This window comes from Chaetodon trifascialis, chromosome 11, assembly GCF_039877785.1.
Source record: "Chaetodon trifascialis isolate fChaTrf1 chromosome 11, fChaTrf1.hap1, whole genome shotgun sequence".
Lineage (NCBI taxonomy): Eukaryota > Metazoa > Chordata > Actinopteri > Chaetodontiformes > Chaetodontidae > Chaetodon > Chaetodon trifascialis.
Window position 1 is genome coordinate 10,213,176 of NC_092066.1, and position 19,465 is coordinate 10,232,640.

General features: G+C 43.1%; 1 protein-coding gene across 1 annotated transcript in view; it reads right to left on the reverse strand.

The window, feature by feature from the left end:
* The window catches only part of obscnb (obscurin, cytoskeletal calmodulin and titin-interacting RhoGEF b), a 54,269-nt gene that overhangs the window by 3,215 nt on the left and 31,589 nt on the right, over positions 1-19,465 (reverse strand). The window contains exons 46-81 of the mRNA XM_070973318.1: positions 18,342-18,608; positions 17,627-17,905; positions 16,477-16,734; positions 15,977-16,243; positions 15,442-15,714; positions 12,397-12,663; positions 11,869-12,144; positions 11,128-11,400; positions 10,583-10,873; positions 10,327-10,356; positions 8,758-10,086; positions 8,177-8,458; positions 7,668-7,749; positions 7,428-7,549; positions 7,129-7,326; positions 7,010-7,042; positions 6,793-6,891; positions 6,454-6,672; positions 6,263-6,296; positions 6,096-6,148; positions 5,862-5,960; positions 4,730-4,786; positions 3,787-3,926; positions 3,048-3,248; positions 2,871-2,947; positions 2,613-2,783; positions 2,348-2,507; positions 2,022-2,138; positions 1,770-1,934; positions 1,531-1,689; positions 1,261-1,438; positions 1,032-1,145; positions 707-874; positions 517-619; positions 270-399; positions 3-96 (exon numbers count right to left, since the gene is read on the reverse strand). Coding sequence (XP_070829419.1) covers positions 3-96; positions 270-399; positions 517-619; positions 707-874; positions 1,032-1,145; positions 1,261-1,438; positions 1,531-1,689; positions 1,770-1,934; positions 2,022-2,138; positions 2,348-2,507; positions 2,613-2,783; positions 2,871-2,947; positions 3,048-3,248; positions 3,787-3,926; positions 4,730-4,786; positions 5,862-5,960; positions 6,096-6,148; positions 6,263-6,296; positions 6,454-6,672; positions 6,793-6,891; positions 7,010-7,042; positions 7,129-7,326; positions 7,428-7,549; positions 7,668-7,749; positions 8,177-8,458; positions 8,758-10,086; positions 10,327-10,356; positions 10,583-10,873; positions 11,128-11,400; positions 11,869-12,144; positions 12,397-12,663; positions 15,442-15,714; positions 15,977-16,243; positions 16,477-16,734; positions 17,627-17,905; positions 18,342-18,608 — 7,065 coding nt within the window. The remainder of the gene's footprint in view (positions 1-2; positions 97-269; positions 400-516; positions 620-706; positions 875-1,031; positions 1,146-1,260; positions 1,439-1,530; positions 1,690-1,769; positions 1,935-2,021; positions 2,139-2,347; positions 2,508-2,612; positions 2,784-2,870; positions 2,948-3,047; positions 3,249-3,786; positions 3,927-4,729; positions 4,787-5,861; positions 5,961-6,095; positions 6,149-6,262; positions 6,297-6,453; positions 6,673-6,792; positions 6,892-7,009; positions 7,043-7,128; positions 7,327-7,427; positions 7,550-7,667; positions 7,750-8,176; positions 8,459-8,757; positions 10,087-10,326; positions 10,357-10,582; positions 10,874-11,127; positions 11,401-11,868; positions 12,145-12,396; positions 12,664-15,441; positions 15,715-15,976; positions 16,244-16,476; positions 16,735-17,626; positions 17,906-18,341; positions 18,609-19,465) is intronic.

The window sequence follows — 19,465 nt, forward strand, 5'->3', positions numbered from 1 at the left end:
ACCTTCAATAGAGATGGCCTGCTCTCCAGTGCGAGCCACAGCAGAGGGTGGAACTAAAGCAGCAGCACACTTGGCACTGCCCAGACGGTTAGACAACTGGCAAAAGCAGGGAATATATTTTTAGAGCCCTAAAGACTGTCGCTAATTGATATCAAGTGACTTCAACTCTTGGGTGCAAACACAATTATAAGGCTAATTAAAGTGATTGATTTGTTCTGCAAAGCATTTGTGACCACAAAGGAATGTTAGAGTTTTTTTTGCCAACCAACCTCACACTCATAGTGTCCCAGGTCTCTCTCTGTCAGGTTCTTTATTACCAGGACCAGCACCCCACTGCGGAGCTCGCTGTAGGTCTGATACTTTTCCTGGTCAGTCAGCAGCCTGCCATCCTTGAACCACCTTGACCATAAACAGATGCACACAGCCAGAGAGGAAGAGGAGGAGGTTAACACATGGGGCAACAGAACTGAATCAAAATGGTTCTGTCAGTTTCATATTTCATCGATGTGTGCGTACCTGATCTTGGGGCTGGGGGCGCTCTGTATGATGCAGGTGAACTGAGCTTCCTCACCAGCAACAAATATAGCATTCCTCATTTTATTCACGAAACGAGGAGGCACTAGAAGAAACATGACAATAAAATGCATGTTTAAAGAAGGTTGGCACCACTCCCTTTTAGGACACAAGCACATTGAATGACACTTACCTTGAACGGTGATCTTGCCAAGCGTGCTGGCATTGCCAGCTGAGCTTGTGGCAAAGCACATGTACTGGCCAGAGTCATCTGCTGTCATGTTATCCAAGATCAGTGTGCAGGAGCCATCAGGGTCCTCGATGATGATGTGATGAGGATCTGCCTCCACAGTACGTCCATCTGCATCCAACAAGTGAAACAATGCAACATATGTGGCCTCAGATGCTGTCTGTATACAGGGGTTAGTCTGTGGTTGAGGGCATGTACCATTAATCCCCATTAGTCTATACACTGCCCAGTGGAGCAAATGGGTGAAAAAACAGTGCAGATGGCATACCCTTGTACCATGTGACCACAGGTTTGGGTACTCCAGTGACTTTGCAGGCCAGCTTAACAGTCTGCCCCAGCTCTGCTGTGCAATTCGCCAAAATTTCATCAAAGTCAGGAGGACCTATAAAATTAGATTAATTGGGAAAGGTTACAGTTGAAAGCATGAGAATATTCAAATACATTTTGAGTAATAAAAAGGAGAATACGATAAAGAAAAAAGTGTGTGTTCCACTCACTCCATGCAGGCATGCTGTATCGCTGCTGAAGTTCTCGGAAGTCTCTCAGCCATGAGTTCTTGATGGTAACAGTTCGGGCCTGCAAGGTGTATTTCCTCACAGAGTCCTCACGTTCATGCCAGATCTCAAAGGCACGGTCATCGCCCTCCACTGTCTCGTTCACATCAATGTTATTTAACTGCAACAGGATGAGGGAGGCGGAAAAAACACGGTTTGGTCTGCTGATCAGGAAAGATGACAGCAAGGAATCAATCCTATGAAAAGTCTCACCTTCATCATGTTCTTGAAGACATATGCCTGGGTATCAGTGTTGCTGTCTCTCTTGGGTTTGCAGATTATACAGTAGTTCTTAAACAGGAAGGCGTGGCGGTGGTGACCTCTAGAGGACGTCCTAATTCCTGGAGCCCCTTCCCACACTTGGAAAGGTCCCTGGTTTCAAAAGGAAAAACAAACACAATCACGCCTCTAATCACTGTACTAACCAGGAATGCCACAGCAGCTCAACCTACCTGTCTAATTGGCTCTCCTAATGCTTCCAGCGTGGCAGGATAGTTCTCGATCATGGAGACATGGTGTGTGTTCTCAGAGCGCTGCGGGAGTGCAGACACCATGGCATACGCTTCCTCCAGTAGGCAGCAGTTCTGGCCATTTCTTGCCTTGTTTCGAATGAGCTCCTGAAGATGTTGGAGGAGAGATTTCAGAACCTTACACATGCAAGTGATGTAGGAACCTCAAAGCACATGGTGAGTCAAAGCTGTCACCTTGAGGGTGGCCTTGTACTTCTGAATCCTGTCCAGTGGTTGTTGGAGGCAGGCGTTGATGCTGCGTACAGGGGGGCCTGCGGGGTCTGCGCTGGCTTGTGCTTTCTCAGTATACTCCTACAATGCAAGGAAAGCAAGATCCTTTCATTCAAATAATCATACTGGTGCAGAGTCCCTCCACAGTCACCCTAATGATGATATTTCGAGGGGAGCAAATACAGAAAGTAAAAGGATATAGGAGTAAGATAGTAAAGAAGCTTTAACTCCGCTGGAAAAACAAATTACTTGCACAACCCACAGTTCAGAGATAGCAGTTCTGGCATTACCCTGAAGAAGCGGTGGACAGTCTTGTCACTGACAGCAGATTCAGCATGACCCTGACCAACAAGATACTGGAGGTACTTCTCAAAGCCCTCTTTGCTCTTCAGGAAGCACATGGCGACATCATCATCTGTCTCACAGTCATTCAGCTTTGGGAGGAATGCCCTAAAAACAATACATGTGAAGACATGAATGCACTGAAAACCTTACTGTGAATCTCTTGTGTGATATTTTTCAGAGGGGAGACTGTTCCCTGGGAGGTGAGCTCACTTGCTATGGAAGGACTTGATATCATCGATGTTCCTGAATATGACGTCCTTCTGGCTGCTGACCTCAGGCGGTGTATCGGAGCTTTCTGCATGCTTCAGGTGATGGGAGGTAAAGAAGTCTACCTCTTTTACAAACTCTGATTCACTATTAATCAGGTCGTGGATCAGTTGGCTGGGGATATGAAGTAATGGTTATGACACATCCTTCAGATCCAGTATTTCCTTAGTGAGCATAGATACTGTAATATGTTTTACTTACAATAATTTCTTCTTGTATTCTCCCTCAGACACCTCCTCTACACTTGTCTCTGGAAGGTCACCTGTCTCAGCAGAGAGCTGGAAGAATACACATTTTCACTATTACCATTAAAATGTTCTTAGGCCCAGAGGTAATTAATCAATACTGGTGATAACAGTTTAGAGTTTTAAGACATACTTTCAGCTTCTTGTCCAGGTAGGCAGGTGAGACCCAGCCTTGACGGGATGGTGTGGTTTTGGTGGGTTTGGTCCGGACTAACCATTTGAGCGGATGAGCTGAGTCCAAAACCTCAACGTACTGTCCCTCCTTTAGAGAGATGGATTCTTTACTGGCTGTGGTGGGGTTGTAGTCAGCCGTTGCCACATAGATGTCAAACATCTGTAACAAAAAAAAAAAAAGGTGTACATGATGACAGATTACATATGGTTTCACAAAACGTTGTGATAAAGAGATCACAGACCAGACAGGAGAGGTATGAGCTTGTTGTGTGCAGTAAACTAACACTGGGGTTATTACAGGTGAAACTTAAACCTTTATTTATTTTTCATGTTAATTTTTGAGGCTGTAATTTGTAGACTGTTCTGGTTAGCATTATATTGTACGTTGTTTGTACAATTGTTCGACCTCTATTTATGTTAATAAGATAAAGCCTTGAAGGATAAGTTTGTATTTTCCACAGTCCTCGGTTGGTGGGAAAAATGTATTCAAATGTTGAAATGATTTGTGCTTCCCAGGTAGTGTTTCAGTGCTGAATTGTGGTGGAGGGATAGTAACACATAGAAGGAACTTTATACTGAAAAGAGTGTAAATGTGGAGGATAGCTATGTAATCTCGCTTTAGCCAATCTACACATTGAGGTTGACAGCAAAACAAATCTGGACAACAAACTATCAGATTGAGAATTTCTGTATCTTACCTCTCCCCTGGCATCCCCCTCATCAGACTCAGAGGAGGAGTCGGCAATGAGTGAGGGAGGACGAGAGCGACCGTGATGAGGTGACGGAGAAGGGGTCTTGGTCTCATCATCGCTGTCAACACCTGGTACGCGTAATGAAGCTGGGGCAGCAAGGACGGAGGAGGGCGATCAGAGGAAGACAGGTCAAATAAAATGCCATTTAAATAATCTTTCAAATTGAATTTGTCACTTGTGTAGCACAAATACTCAATGTTATGGCAAAGGAAGGGATTATTATACTGTACTTTGCTCTAAAAGAAACCACTTTTCTGGCTTGAATTTGGCAGCAGTTATTAGTATCCACTGCACCCAGTGTGTGATGAGGCAGGACTAGTCAGCTAAACATTTCAGGAAACAACTGACGGTCTGCTGGCATCTACTGGTGCTTTATTGAACTGGTAATGTTCCCCAAAGCATGTAAATCATTATTCCAACATAGCATTTCAGATTTTACCTCAAATGATTACTTATTATTAAAATGTAAAGAAAACAATGTGCAAAAATTCCACAACAATCCTTTCATTCTAAGTGCTTTGCTGCGACTGTGTTAGTATTGTGTCAACATGCGAGAAAAAGCTACAGTACAGATAACACTCTCTATCTGAGCTCTGCACATACATGTCTGTCTGTGAGCATGTATTCCAGCTATCAGTTGCTGAGACTTCACATTCATTTCAGATTCATTTTGAAACCCATTTGGAAAAAGAAGGATTAATGATGCATGAGGAGGTATAAAGGGTCACAGACAGCACGAAAAGCGGAAACAACAAGAGGAAACCTTAATACAGAATACCTGTTTTTTCCTGAATGTAAAACTCAAAATTGTTTCTACCAGTCATCTACAAAAGTATCTCAATGGAAAAATGTATATTAAATGTGAAGCTGATGCACTTGGGATACATACTGGTAGTTTTGGGCCAAGATTTCATCCACTGGAGCACTTCATGATTCTGTAAGCTGTCTGAATAACAAATTAATGATTGGATGAGCATTTAATTGGTTGGGTTCCTAAACTGATGGATGTAAAAGGGTGAAGAAATGATGTCCGTATGAAACAATGAGAGGTTTTAAGTCAAATACTCAAGCGAAACATGCTGCAAAAACAAGCAGTGAAATCAAGAATTGAAGTGCTGAGACATTCACAAAATATCTTCACAATTCTTAAAATCCAAATGAATTCATTTGTAATATGTGGCTTATTCGTATTATCAACAGCAAAGCCATTCACATTTCAAAGGCAGCATCAGAAAACTACTATTCAGTCTAATTTAGCAAAGGGATAGGCAGCCTGCAGGTTTACTTTCAATCACAGATAACACCAGGTGATTTAAGAGGAAGGGTCTCCCTCTTGGTGAAGATGTTCACCGAGCTTAAATCACCAACAGTCTGGTCACAGTTAGTTTGCTGCATGTATGATGGTGACAGAATTAATCATTTCACACTGAATAAAACAATCTGTGACACTGTTTCTTCCCAACTTGACACCAGGAGAACCCAGTGCTGGATATTAGTTGTACATGCAACTTGAGTGTTAACCGTTTACAGACAGCTAACATCCCACAGCTTCCTTGCTAGCCGCTGGAACTGAAACATCTTCCTGTGATATTTTGTCCATAATCTAATCTAAATGGGCTACTACTGTACTGGACACTTGATTTGAACACATAATCAATGTAAACAATTTGTTGAATGACATGTCCCATTACTTTAAACCACTAGCACATTGTCTAAGCTTCATGAGAGCTGCGGTCAAATGTGAACAAAATCACTGCTTTATGTTGGTTTAAACGAGACTTGAATAAGATGGATTATGTTACTCTAAGATGGGTTTGTAGAAACACTTAAAACTGAATCAAATTTTTACTTAAACTCCAGCTTGTTACTGTAAATCCATCTTTTCTACGCTCCCTGGACATATTCTAACATCGCTCAGTATTTCTGGCAGAAAGTACCATAAACTGTAACTAGAATTTCTTTCAAATGAAAATCTAATAAATGTCATTGCATAGACAGAATGATCTGCAGCATACATTTACCTTGGGTAATCTTTGCTGATACCATTTCAGTGATCTGGGAGGTGAGTTTCATGAGGAATTCCTCTGTGCCTACTTCACCCAGGTAGGGGATTTTACCCTCTTCAGGCACACACAAAAAAAGAAAGAATACATAAATACTGCAGTATGTATTACTACAAATAAACTGTGTTACTATAAATACAGACAATAGTACTATAAATAATATACACCAGGGTATCAGGTGGTATGTCTCACCTTTTCCTCTGCCAGCCTCTTCTTCTGGAGGACTAACTGTAATCCCAAGAACCCTGAGGAAAATGAAATGACTCATTTTTATTTTCACATATTTACATGTATTCAAAATGTACTCTGTATACACTTTTTATGCACAGTGTCATTCTGAATGACAAAGAAGAACTTACTCTGTGGCTTTGGTCTCCTTCTTTGGTTGTGGTGCTAAGGAAAAGTAGAAAACACATAAATGCACTTACAATCAAACCCAGGAGACAAACCAAGGTGGTAAGAGGTTTGCACTGTAGTTAGTGTTTAAGAATATACTGAAAGGTCAATGCGGTTTCTAAATAAAGTGCATAGACGTCTTTGCTTTCCTTACTGTCATCAACTTCGAGGTGGGCAGTGCAGATGGACTGTCCTGCCCTATTTGTGGCAATGCAGGTGTAGGTGCCGGTGTATTCTGTGCCCACGTCCATCAGGATGAGGCTGTGCTGGCGCCCTGAGCTCGCAATTTTGTATCCCTTGGTATCAGGCTTGATCCACAGGACATCTTCCATTGATTCCTCCTTTAACCAGGAGACCATAGGACTGGGTGACCCTGAAAAAGTAAAGAGGAGTATTGGGAGCTCTTAACATAAGGTGAAACACTTTATCATGTCTCCAGATTACTGTTGGTGTTAGACGATGTTGACACATTCACACAGTGAAGTAAACAAACCTTCTACTTTGACAGACAGAGTGATGCTGGCTCCTCGTTTCACCTTCCTGTTGCTGAACCTTTCAAGGAAGCGTGGCGGCACCAGGGGCTCTTTGGGGTCTGTGAAAATATGGTGTAAAACAAAAGCACTTATACTAACAAAAGTCATTTATAATATGCTATTATATGAACTAAAGTAATTGTACATGTGCAAAATAGGTAGGATAAATGCCATTACCTCTTTTATCTTGTGGCATAATCTCCCCAGGACCTGTTGTAAAATACAGTTGTTACTGTATCTCTAAACATAAAACATAGTTTTTGCATAGAGACCTATTCATGCATTTGCATACATACGCAGAACTATCAGTCGGGCAGAGGAGTAAGCAGAACCAGCCACATTGCTGATGTAGGCAGAGTACTCTCCCATATCCTCTCGCTTCACCTCCAGGATCTCCAAGCCATGAACATCTCTCTCTGTGAGCAACAGAACCCTTTTTGAAGGTCGCAGAGGGTGGCCATCTTTGAACCAGTACACTCTGGGTTTGGGGAAGCCTGGAAGACAAAAGATATTTAAGAGAGGGCATTCTTTAATCAAACTCAACTGTCTGTCTGCGTCAGATTAACTGACTGTTAATAATGGTTAATAGACTTACCCTTTACTTTGAGCTGCATCTTAGCAATGGGTGAACCTGGACTGACATGAACATCATGAAGCTCCTCCACAACTTGTGGTAGTTGATCGTCTTCAGCTACAGACTCAAATGTTTCAGTTTCCCTGCACGAGGAGAGCAGAACAGCACACCTCAAGTATTCAGTATTTTTCAATATTTCATGTAAATCTATTTAGCAATATATTTTTAAACACCACAGAACACTATTCACAGTAAATTCACCTGGACATGTAGCCCTTAGCACTGACATAGGAAGATGTCTCAGTGGCATCAGCAGCAGTGTCATAATCTGAGCTGCAAGACACTGATGGAAAAGATTGATATGTAGCGTTATACAGTGATCAGTGAAATCAGGGACTTAAGCCTTCTAATTCACCAGCTTTTTCTGGTTGCTTGTATTGAACTCTCTAATGCAGACGCTGAATACTGTTTGAACTATTATCAATCAGGTATGTTCAATTCACTGAACTAGCTATCTGCTTTCTCTAAGAACATTACTTGAGTTTCAATTATTTCCTACATTTCCCAAAATGTGTTTGAACAACTCAAAAAGAATGTGCCTGCATTCAGATGTTGGTTTCATGTGTAGCTGGAAAAGGCGAAAGATATAGCAATGGTCAAAGTAACGGAGAGAGTTTTGGCAGTCCAAAAAAAGATGCGCGCACCCCTTGAGGTACTCAAAAGTATTTGTACAACAGTCATGCATGAGAGTGTTTAATGTATGTACTCACTGTCAACCCTGAGCTCTGCCTTAGTGGCTGCGATGCCGCTGCTGTTTTCAGCAGTGCAACGATAGACACCCATGTCAGTGGGCAGCACGGACGTAATGATGAGCTGGTGGCAGCCCTCCTGGTCTTCATTGATCATGTAATGGTCATTCTCCTCCAGCACTTTGCCATCCTTATACCAGCGAACAGTGGGAGGGGGCTTGCCAATCACAACACAGTCAAAGCTGACTGGATAACCATCTGGAACATCCTGACTTTGTAGCTGTGTCAAGAAGACTGGGGCAGCTGGGTAAACAGAGCAAATAATCAGAAAATCCAAAAGTTCAAAATGCCTACATAAAATGTTTAAATCAGAGATACAGAATACATGCGCTGCTTGGACTTCAGTAACAAGGACAACAGTAAGCACACAACAGGGCAGAAAGCTGAAACATGCACCTTACACATCACATTGCGTACATCACTTTTATTCTATGTATGTTTCCAAAATATACCTGCTAATGTCACAGTATTGATGATTTTAAAGTCGATAAAGTGTATAAGAATGGTGTAATGATCCAAACAGCCACTCATACATTTCTTACCCGGGGCTCCAGTCACCAGTGCAGGAGGCTGTCTGTCTTGTGTGGGGGTCTGTGTGCCATCTTGTGTGTAGCCCATCTTTCTAATTCGCAGCTCCACTTTGAGATGCCCTGCCTCCAGGATGGTGGTCTCCACAGGAACGCCATGGATTGTAAACATCTCCTGGAACCTCTTTGAGGCAACCTCAGCCTCTGTCCGTGAGTCAAAACGAATGTAGATGTAATGGTCATCCTCCCGGTAAGAGTGAGGATCTGGGGGGCGCAGGTCTCCCTCATCTGCGCTGACAAATGGTTCTTCCTCAACATCTGGTGGGAGACGTGTGCGCAGCAGGCGCCGGAGTCGTCTGCTTGCCTGCCTCAGTGACTCGTCCATCTCACTTCCTGAGGAGCTCTCAGCCTCGCTGTCGGCGCTGTAGCCCACCGTCAGTGGCCGTCGCCCAGATGATTCTCTCGCTGTCCCTACTGTGACCTTACCACTGTGAGACGAGACTCCAAACTTGTTTGTGACCTCACAAGTGTAAACCCCAGTATCCTTCGTGGTGATGGCAGTAATGACCAGTGAGCAAGTACCATCATTGTAGATATCAATATGGTGGTGCTTGCCATCTGTCAGTGGCTCTCCATCTTTCAGCCACTGCACTTTCTCAGGTTTACCTTCTGTCACACATTCTAGATGTATAGTGCCATTAGGCTCTTTGGTCTGGTCTTTGAAGACCTCTTTAAAAACGGGGCGCATGTCTTTGCGGGCTTTGTAGCCCTTGAAGGCAGCTTGAATCTTAATGGCAGCCTCTCTGAGCTCAGGCTCATCCTCTTTGCTGATCTGCATGACGTCAGTCTCCCCTGAAGACGCCTGTTGAATTACGGTTGTTTCCACTTCAGTCTGCTGCACTGTTCTCTGCTCTGTCATCTGGAAATGCGCAAAGAACCGCTCAGTGGACAGCGTCTCTGACTCATTGGTGGCTGTGACAGTAGACTTGCTGCTCTTCTTGAGGTAGGACACAAGTGTTGAACCCCCAGACACAGACTCATCCTCAGAGCTGGTGCACAAGCTGGACTCTGTCTGCTTCTTCGGCACAATGGCCTGCTTCTTCTCTTCTGATGTTGCTTCCACTTTATCTGACTCATTCAATTCCTTCTGTCCTGATTTCTTTTGGCCTCCTTTACCGTCCTCCTCAGGTTGTTCAGATATGGAGTCCAAAGTGGGCTCTCGACTCATGCGACGCTTCTTGGCCGATTCTTCCCACAGGTCATAGACGTCACCCTCTTCAGCAGCTTCTGGAGGTAGACTGGGTTGCCCCAGTATCTCACTCTCTACCTGTTTTGCCTCTATACCTATAACCACAACAGTTTTCAATGTTGCTATATTGTTTAAAAAGATACTGTTAGTATACACACAGCACACACAAATGCTCGACCTTGTCAATTAAAACTATAATTTTTCCAGCTTAGTATGATGAACATTCCTAAAGCTGTCAAATATAGTTTGATAAGGATGCGTGTGCAGCAGTGTGTGACAGAAGAACTTGCAGGACAGACACAGAAAAACTACACATCAAACACATAATGTCTTACCAGGGGAAATTGGTGGCTGTTTGGCTGCCTCTGTGTAACAATGAGAAAACAAACACATATCCCATAGACGTTAAAACAAAATAAAGGTTATAGTTTTAGGTAAATACTAGCACATCAGTGTGCTATAAAGCCAAATAGTTCCAAATACTTTCTGATACAGGTTTTGATCTCATATCTCAAAAAAAAACAAAAAACAAACTTATCTGGCAAACAAGCAAGTTCACTACTTTATGAACTAAACCACACATTCACTCACCAAGCTGCACAGTTTGAGGCAATTCAACAGGCTCTCCAGTCCCAGCTCTGTTGATGGCTGCCACTCTAAACCTGTAGCCACTGCCGGGAGTTAGATTTTCAACCACAAACTCTGTGTTGCACACCGGTTCAGAATGACAAGGGAGCCAGAGGGCACTGTCTACCAGCCGCATCTCCACCCTGTAGCCCAGAATGGGACTCCCTCCATCGTGCAGAGGAGTGAACCAAGAGAGGGTGACAGACTGTTTAGTCTTACTGAGGACCTCTGGGTCCTCTGGAGGATCAGGTACAGCTGTTTGGAAGGAAAGAAGCAAGAGTTAGATGTTTTTATGGAAAATAATCAAGAACTACACAGATCGCAATATTTATCTGTCATACTCTTTTTGTCTACAGGATCAAGGCTATCTCTCCATCCTGCTGCATGTAGAGTTTCTATATGGAGTACATAACTGCAATACATAAGTTGGTGGAGAACCATCGTGTACATGTGTATATTTCTGATTTTCTTTAAATAAAACTGTTGACATATGAAATCTATAAACTTACTGATGATGGTGAGCTTGGCCAAAGAGAGAGCATCTCTAGCAGCAAATGTAATTTCCTGCTGTGGCAACAGAGGTGCCTGTCTCAGGACGAGGCGATAAGAGCAGCCATCAGCTCTCATAGCCCAGAGGTCACTGGGCTTGATCTCAATGCCATTACCATACCAGGCTACTTCTGCTGAAGGGACGGGCTCGGTGAGCTCAACACAGAACTCAACCTTGTCTCCCACTGCGGCCACCTTGTCCTCCAGACCCTTCACAACATCCAGCTGCCAGCCTTATGAGAGAAAAATCCACAGAAACGTTAAACTGAGTCACCCATCCATCCATTATCTATACCGCCTATCCCTTTCGGGGTTGCGGGGGGCTGGAGCCTATCCCAGCTACAATGGGCGAGAGGCGGGGTACACCCTGAACCAGTCGCCAGCCGATTGCAGGGCCACATGTAATGACAAACAAACATTCACACTCACACTCACACCTATGGACAATTTAGAGTCATCAATTAACCTAATGAGCATGTTTTTGGTCTGTGGGAGGAAGCCGGAGTACCCGGAGAGAACCCACGCATGCACGGGAAGAACATGCAAACTTCACACAGAAAGGCCCCGCCTGACCCGGGGATCGAACCGGCAACCTTCTTGCTGTGAGGCACGCGCACTACCTGCTGCGCCACCGTGCAGCCTAAACTGAGTCACCTTACAGTTTATTACAGCAGAATGTGGCGTTCATTTGGAGGACTCACCTTTGACTGAGAGTTGGGCAGATGTGGATGCTGTGCCAGCTTTGAAGGTCACTGTGCAACTGTCTTTAATATGCAGCTCTTTCAGCAGGAGCAGATGACGACGACCACTTTCAAATGATACAATCTCAGCATTGGGGGATTCCTTCACTGGTTTCCCATCAAGAAGCCAGCGGCACTCTTTGCTCTCAGGACGAGAGAGGGCACACTCAAACAGCGCTTCGCCTCCATCAAAGGTCTCTACATTTTCCAGGCCCTGGACAATGTCAATGGGTTTGGCTGTAGAAAACAAATGGAGAAAGAAAGAAAGAAAGAAAGAAAGAAAGAAAGAAAGAAAGAAAGAAAGAAAGAAAGAAAGAAAGAAAGAAAGCACAATCAAAAGAGATTTTGAGAAGACTCTAATGTTTAAGTCAACGGGCACAAACTTTGGGACAATCCCCAACTAATCAGTTCATTTGTCCAAATGAGATATGAGGGAGCAGAGGAGACTCCCTAAAGGTTGGTGCTCTTTCCATGTGGAGGGAAGCTCACCTTCCACATAAAGTGAAGCGACCACGCAGGTCCCCTCTGCCTCACACGAGTATGTGCCCCTGTCCTCAGCGGACACGCAGCTAATGTACAAGCGAGCCACGTTCCAGTCCTGCTCCACTACCACCCTTCGGCCATCGGGCTGCAATAGCTGCCCGTCTTTCTTCCACTGAGCCTTGACCGGCCTTGAGTACTGGCAGATGAACTCGGCCGGTTGCTTTTCAACCACCCGGAGGTCCTCCATCTCGCTCACCACTTCAACTGTGGGATCTGAGGTTGGGGTCAGGGGTCACAGGGTCAGGGCTTGGCCATCAGATATAAGGATAAGAGCAGGACATGCTGAATGACATCTGAGCTTTATAACCCCCCAAAAGCAAGGTGATGTGATGTACATGTGGGTGATATTATTATGGATTGTCCAGTACAAATCATATGTGTACTGTATTGTCCTCTATGAGTTCTCAAAATGAATAGGGGGTCAAAAAGCCCAATCGTCAAGGTTCAGGGTAACGGTCACAATCAAGGGCCACGAAGGGCCGGCAGGTGATGAGAGTGGAGGGGGTCATAAGTGGACAGAAATGCCAAACTCATAAGGCAGGTGTAGGGCGGTTAGAGGTTTTAGTGCTTGAAGGTTAGGGGAAGGGCTGTGGGATAGTGGAGGTTATTCAATAGCAGCCGGCCTGCATGGATGGGTGGAGCAGCACTTTCCGACCACAACATTTTTGTTGTCTCACTAACTGTTCTGTTCACTAACTCTATATTAAAGCTTGGATAAAACCATAACATTACCAAAACCAAGCCTACTTCATGTTATTAACTGAACTACCAAATTTGTGCTATTGATTACATAAATTACCAAGTGATGCTTAGGGCTGCACCTTTAAGCATATAATAATCACGATCATGCTTTTGGCTCCTACCATTAAACCTGAGCAGGTGCCACCTGACAACTTAAGAGTGCATGTTCTGAAACAATGACTTGAGGAAGCCCAAATCACATATGTTGTGATTAACCATAATGATCTCTTCTTCCCAAATTTGGTGAAGGCAGCATGTGAGGGTATTTTCACTTTCACAGTTAAAGTTTTCCATGATCTCTTATTAATAGATGTTTCCATGTAGCAGCCAATATTCAGTGCATGTCTGAAATGCAGCTGACAGTGTGCAAATGCTGACCATCTGCCACTGACGTAACTGGCACAGCCATTCACAATCCAGGAATGTACCTCTAATAGGCACTGTTTTGTAAATACTGTGCCTCGATTCACTGACACTTTTAAGAATAGACTTCATGCTAACAAATGGAATCAAGTGTGTCTCCCCATTTATTTTTTGCCAATACTGTTTTGGGTGGAAAGGCAGAGGGAATTCTGAATGGGCTTGAATCCGGGATTGAAATGTAAGACGTCATTTATATCAACCAAAGAACATGGGTTCATATGCCATGAACAGGAAACGGCAAAACAGCAGGGAGACATCAGAGACGTCAGTGGGCAAGAAGCAACACCATTAGCTACCAGGACTGCTAGCCTCAACAACTGACACAGCAGTCAGGAAAACTGCACGTGAGGATGATTAAGAAGTGAGTTTAAGTGCAAAGTTTGAATCTGGACCGGCCATTTTTCTTGGGATGAATTCTGCCTGGGTGCAAGAGCAGCCTCGAATCTGTTCACAGACACAAATGCTGAATAGAGAAAGCAACAAATGCTGACAAACACAAGACGAGAGTCTTACTCTTAGTCAACGACTGAGTGAGTGTTTATGTAACCAAAAGTTTTATAGCCGCAAAGTAGCATGTCTTTTTATGGTCTTGTGTGGTTGCTAACAATGCTAACACAGATTTGCCACCAAAAGTAGCAGATTCTTGCCAATCACACAAAAGTACAGACATGATTGTTGAGTGGTTTTAAGTGTACATTAAAACACACTCATTGCCTTTAAGGTTGTCCATGAGGGTCGCCGGGAGGACTGGACCCAATCCCAGCTCAAACTGGAAGAGCCAGGGTGCACCTTGGACAAATCACCTGTCAATCACAGGGCTGACACATGGAGATTTACAACCACTCGCGCTCACATTCACACGTACAGTACAGGTAATTTAGAGTTGGCAATTAACCTACATATCTTTGGACTGGACCAACAGCCAAACATGGAAAGGCCGGTAGGTCTCAACCCATAGCCTTCTTTCTGTGTGGTGACAGTGCTGAACACCATGGTGGTGAATAGATATCTTGAAATGAATCTTACTATTCTTCCTGTTATTGTGTCCAGTTGCATTTATATTGCACAGAAGACATTAATGCATAATATTATGATTGCATGTCACACCTTATTTTGATAAGATTTGTACAGTTAGAGCAAGCTTTACAACTCAACAACAGAGGTAACTTTAAAAGGTTCAAGAGCTACAAAACTTCTTTGTTCCCAAAGATGGATGAACAGCTGCAATAAATAATTGTGATCTCAAAAGTGAGAAACATAATCGTGATTATCATTGATTTCTCAGCAGCCAAACTTACAGATTCAAAGAGATTCCAAGAGGAGCAGAAATAAAAGGAGCCAAAATGATTTTTTTTTTTTTTTTTCTATTTAAATTACTTGCTAATAATGCATTTGGATGTTACTCTGGCCTACTCTAATTAAACTTTGCTGTGGTGCTTCACCCAGTTGTATGCTTTGGTTGTATCGATGCATACAGCATGGAACTCTCTACTGCCGTTACTATTACTATTACTATTATGAAATGAGAAACAATGCTGCTCATGCATGATAAAGCACTGAAATGTAAAAATATTCACTATTAATCTATTCATGAACCCTGCAGAAAAAAATAACAATTCATGGTATATTTACTTATATTCTTCAGGAAGAATTGCACCAAATTGATTTAAATTTTGATCAATACTGCCATTAGTTAAACTGTACGTTGTAGAGATAATCAACATTGGATTTAAAAAACTACCAATATTGTGTTTGTAAGATTTGAAATATAGAATTCAAATTCTGCAGGGTCTAAAAAAAAGGCTAATACACAGCTTATCGTGATACCTTTGACTAAGAGCTTGGCTGTTGATGTTAAATTGCCAGCTTTGAATGTGACAGTGCCAGAGTCATCTGTGGCCAGGTTCTTTAAGGTGAGTGTGTGGATGTGGTCCTGGCTCAGCCCTGTCTCACTAAAGGGGCTGTTCTCCAGCAAGGTGCCATCAAGCCACCACTGCACCTTGCCCAGCGCCCTGCCAGACAGCTGGCAGGAGAAGGTTGCCCATTCCCCAACAAAGACGTCGGTGGTCTTAAGACCACACACAATGAAGACTTCTTTCACTGTTGAGTGAAAAATAGACAAATGCATACACTGAGCATCCAACGTACTCATTATCAGCATTATATCAACTCGACACTGACAGAGCAACATCTTCAGGACAGACAGAAAATGACACCATGCAGCATGACAGTTTACAAAGATGCAGTCCTAAAATAAACCTACCATTCTATATGTGAGGAAAATTGTACAATACAATCAGAATTAAACTAATAAACCTAAAGGTAACTCCAGGAAGGATGTAAAAGTACTGAGACTGGCTACCTTGCACTGCCAAAGAAGCTGTAGTGAGCTGGTCTCCTGCGTCACAGGTGTAGTAGCCACTGTCTTCAGGCTCCAGGTTCTGTATACGGAGCTCTTGAATGCACCCTTCCTGCCTTATTTCAAACTTCTTACCAGGCCGGAGGACCACGCCTCCTTTCCTCCACTCAACATGAACACCTGGCTTACACAGCTCACAGCGCATGGTAATATCATCACCCTCTGTGGCGTCCTGGTTCTTGAGCTCTTTGCGGAAGAACACTGGGGCACCTGGTGGGAATTTAAAATGGGAAAGTTTGGCATCAGATGTGGAGATGACAAGACAGATGTCTCTGATGGACATGTTTTGCTGATGCAGAGTGATGCCAGACTTGGTGTGTGGTTGTTGGAAGATGACGTTCAAGAATATTTCAGCTGTTCATTTCAATCTTATCTTGGTCCACATTCTTGAATCTGATCAACAGGAAAGGGACTTTTTTTTTTGTGGTAGCATCGTTCTTTACCTTCCACAGTCAAGGTGACGTCACACCGTGCATCTCCAGTGTCACAGGTGTACGTTCCTGAGTCGTCAGGTACCAGGTTGTGGATACGAAGCTGGTGGAACGCTCCATTGTTCTTCAGGTCATACTTGAGACCTGCTCGGATGGCCACGCTGTTTCTGATCCAGGTGACAGCGGCCTTGGGGTCAGAGATGGTGCAGGCCAGAGTGACAGTTTCGCCCTCTAATGCCAAAGTGTTGTGTGGCTTCTCTAGTATTAGCACTGTAAATATGGGAAACCCGAAACTAGATTTAATAATTGAAGAATTTATACAGTCTTTTCCTTTTCCCTTCCTTAACAGCCCTGGCATAAATTATCTTAAGGCTACAAAAAAAGCACATGCATGCATGCATGCAGTGACTATGACATGCTATCACAAATCATACAGCATAGTGAATAAAGATATGACAGTTTCATCAGAAATGCAACTACAGTCCCTTCAAGTTTGTAGAAAAAAAAAACAAAGACAATAAGTTATAGAACTGTAACATTTGTGGGGCTGTACCGGATATCCTTTTTTTCTTTTACAGTCAAAGCTTATACTCAGGTCCAATCAACTGTCTTTAATGAATATGTCAGTCAGTCAGTTCTGTCAACATATATACATGTAGGCATTCAATAAATGTAGACTTTGGAACTGAACAACACAGTTATTGGAAATTGGATCACATTAGTTGAAAATATCTGTATGCAGCCACCACTGGTTCCAATTCGACAAATAGTATAATACTACAAATATAAGTGTAGTCTAATCTTTATGTGCAACTGTGCTGAAATACCAGGTCTATACAGAAAAAAAGCTGTGCAGCATTCAAATGCCTATTTAGATTTTGAATGTCAATGGACTATTCGATACAGCCCTAAACATTTGACTGAAAACAATCCATTTTTGAGAAACACAATTTACAGTGTTAGGTGGTTTATCTCTTTTGGTAGCAATATTTGTGTTAGCATTTTGATAGCTAAATGCAAAGAATGGAAAACGTGTAAGAGTTAGGATGTTGAAGATGGTGGTGCCAGCAGATTTCCATTTGCCAAGACAAAGCTGTTTGGCGGTCGATGGAGACGGATGTGAGAAGTGAAACTCTAGTCATCTCCATGTCATCTCCTTTACCTTTGGGTTTTTCCTCCACCAGAAGACAGGCCACGCTCTTCTCTTCTCCCACTACGAAGGCAACATCCCCTGATTCATCGGTGGTGACCATCTTCAGGACCAAACGATGCACTCTGCCCTGGCTGCTCATTTGATTCAGATCGTTATTTTGGAGGAGGTTGTCTCCAAGCCACCATTCCCCATTTGTCACGCCTGAGTGTGACAACTCAACCTCAAAGACAGCATCCTGCCCAGTGGTCACAGTAATATCGCAGAGTTCTCGGAGAATGCGCACATGTTCTGAGGGTGAATGGGATGATGGGATGTCAGTGATCAAATCTTGGCAGAGCTTCCAGAAGGCATCAGTGAGAAGGCGAACCCATGACCAAGAATCTCTAATGCTTGATCTTACAGAAAATATTACATAATACTTAAAACTGAACAAACCGCCATTAAATACATCCACTACATCTGTAATGTAATGAATCATAAGGACATCAAGGAAAAGATGGAATAAAAAAGCGTAGCCAACATCAGATTAGTAAGTAAAACTCAAGCTACATGCCAACTAGGACATCACATTTGTAACTCAAGGACTGTGAAATCCAAGAGAAATGGATGCTGAGTAGAAGATATGATCCAGGAGTTGTTAATAGGAGGATGAATGAAAACTGAACTTCAGGAGGGATGAAGAGGAGACAAGGGACATGGATGAGATGAAGCCGTGCTCTGTTACCTTTCACAGTAAGGGATGCAGTGCTTTTCTTGTCCCCTGTGTCGCAGGTATATTCTCCACTATCCTTCACATTCAGCTTGTGTATGACCAGGATGTGGGTGGCAGCTCTCTGCTCTACACTGTACTTCTCCCCATGGGTGAGCACAGTGGAGCCCTTCAGCCAGGTCACCTTGCAGTCCGGGCTAGATGTCTCGCAGGACAGGGTGGCCTTGTCTCCCTCTGTGACCTCTTGACTTTCCAGCTCCTTCTTGAACAGTACAGGTGCGGCTGCCAGAAAGATCATTATTCATTAGGATGAACGATTTAAACATTTTTTTGCGTAAGCACGGCCACCACAAAATACACTGTGCTCAAAAGACACATTATTTATACTCACAACGCTGACAATTCCATACTATCAAAAAGCTTAACGCAGAGCATGAAAAGAACTGTTTCCTGTTGAAGCTTGAGGTAAAACACTGACAGACTGAATCAGATATAATCGACAATCCAATTAATTAAATAATAGGTTCATTCAAATATATGTCAGTGAGCACTACAAAACGACACAGGATTCACTCTTGAAAATCTGAACTTTAAAAACAGTTTTGTTTATTTTTTGTGGGGGATTTTTCCCCTTTATTATAGAGAGGACAACATAGAGATGACAGGAAATAGGATAGAAAGATGGGGGGCGACATGCAACAAAGGTTTCCAGGCAGGACTCAAATCTGGGACGTTCTGACTACATTCATCAGCGTCTTAAAATCCCCAACCAAAGTGACAATTACTGAATAATACAATGTGGTCAATCACTGAGTAAACCTTGATGTTGATCATCAAGTTATTGGAATAAAGTTAAGAAAGTGTACAGTGCAGCAAATAACAAGACCAATGTGTAATTTGATTACCAACTTGAAAAGCAAAATGGAAATGTTGTTAGTTCAAGTTCAATAGAAAGGAGTGAACATGCAAATACTGTAGAAATATCACAGAATGTGCGGTAAAGTGCAGATTTTATACACATACGCAAGTGAGATGAATGGATAACAAGTCAGTATGAAGTGGAAGGAAAGTTAAAAAAGGATGAAATCACAAGCATCCATGCTTTGGGATGCTTTCAAAGAAGAAAAGATAGAGGGAAG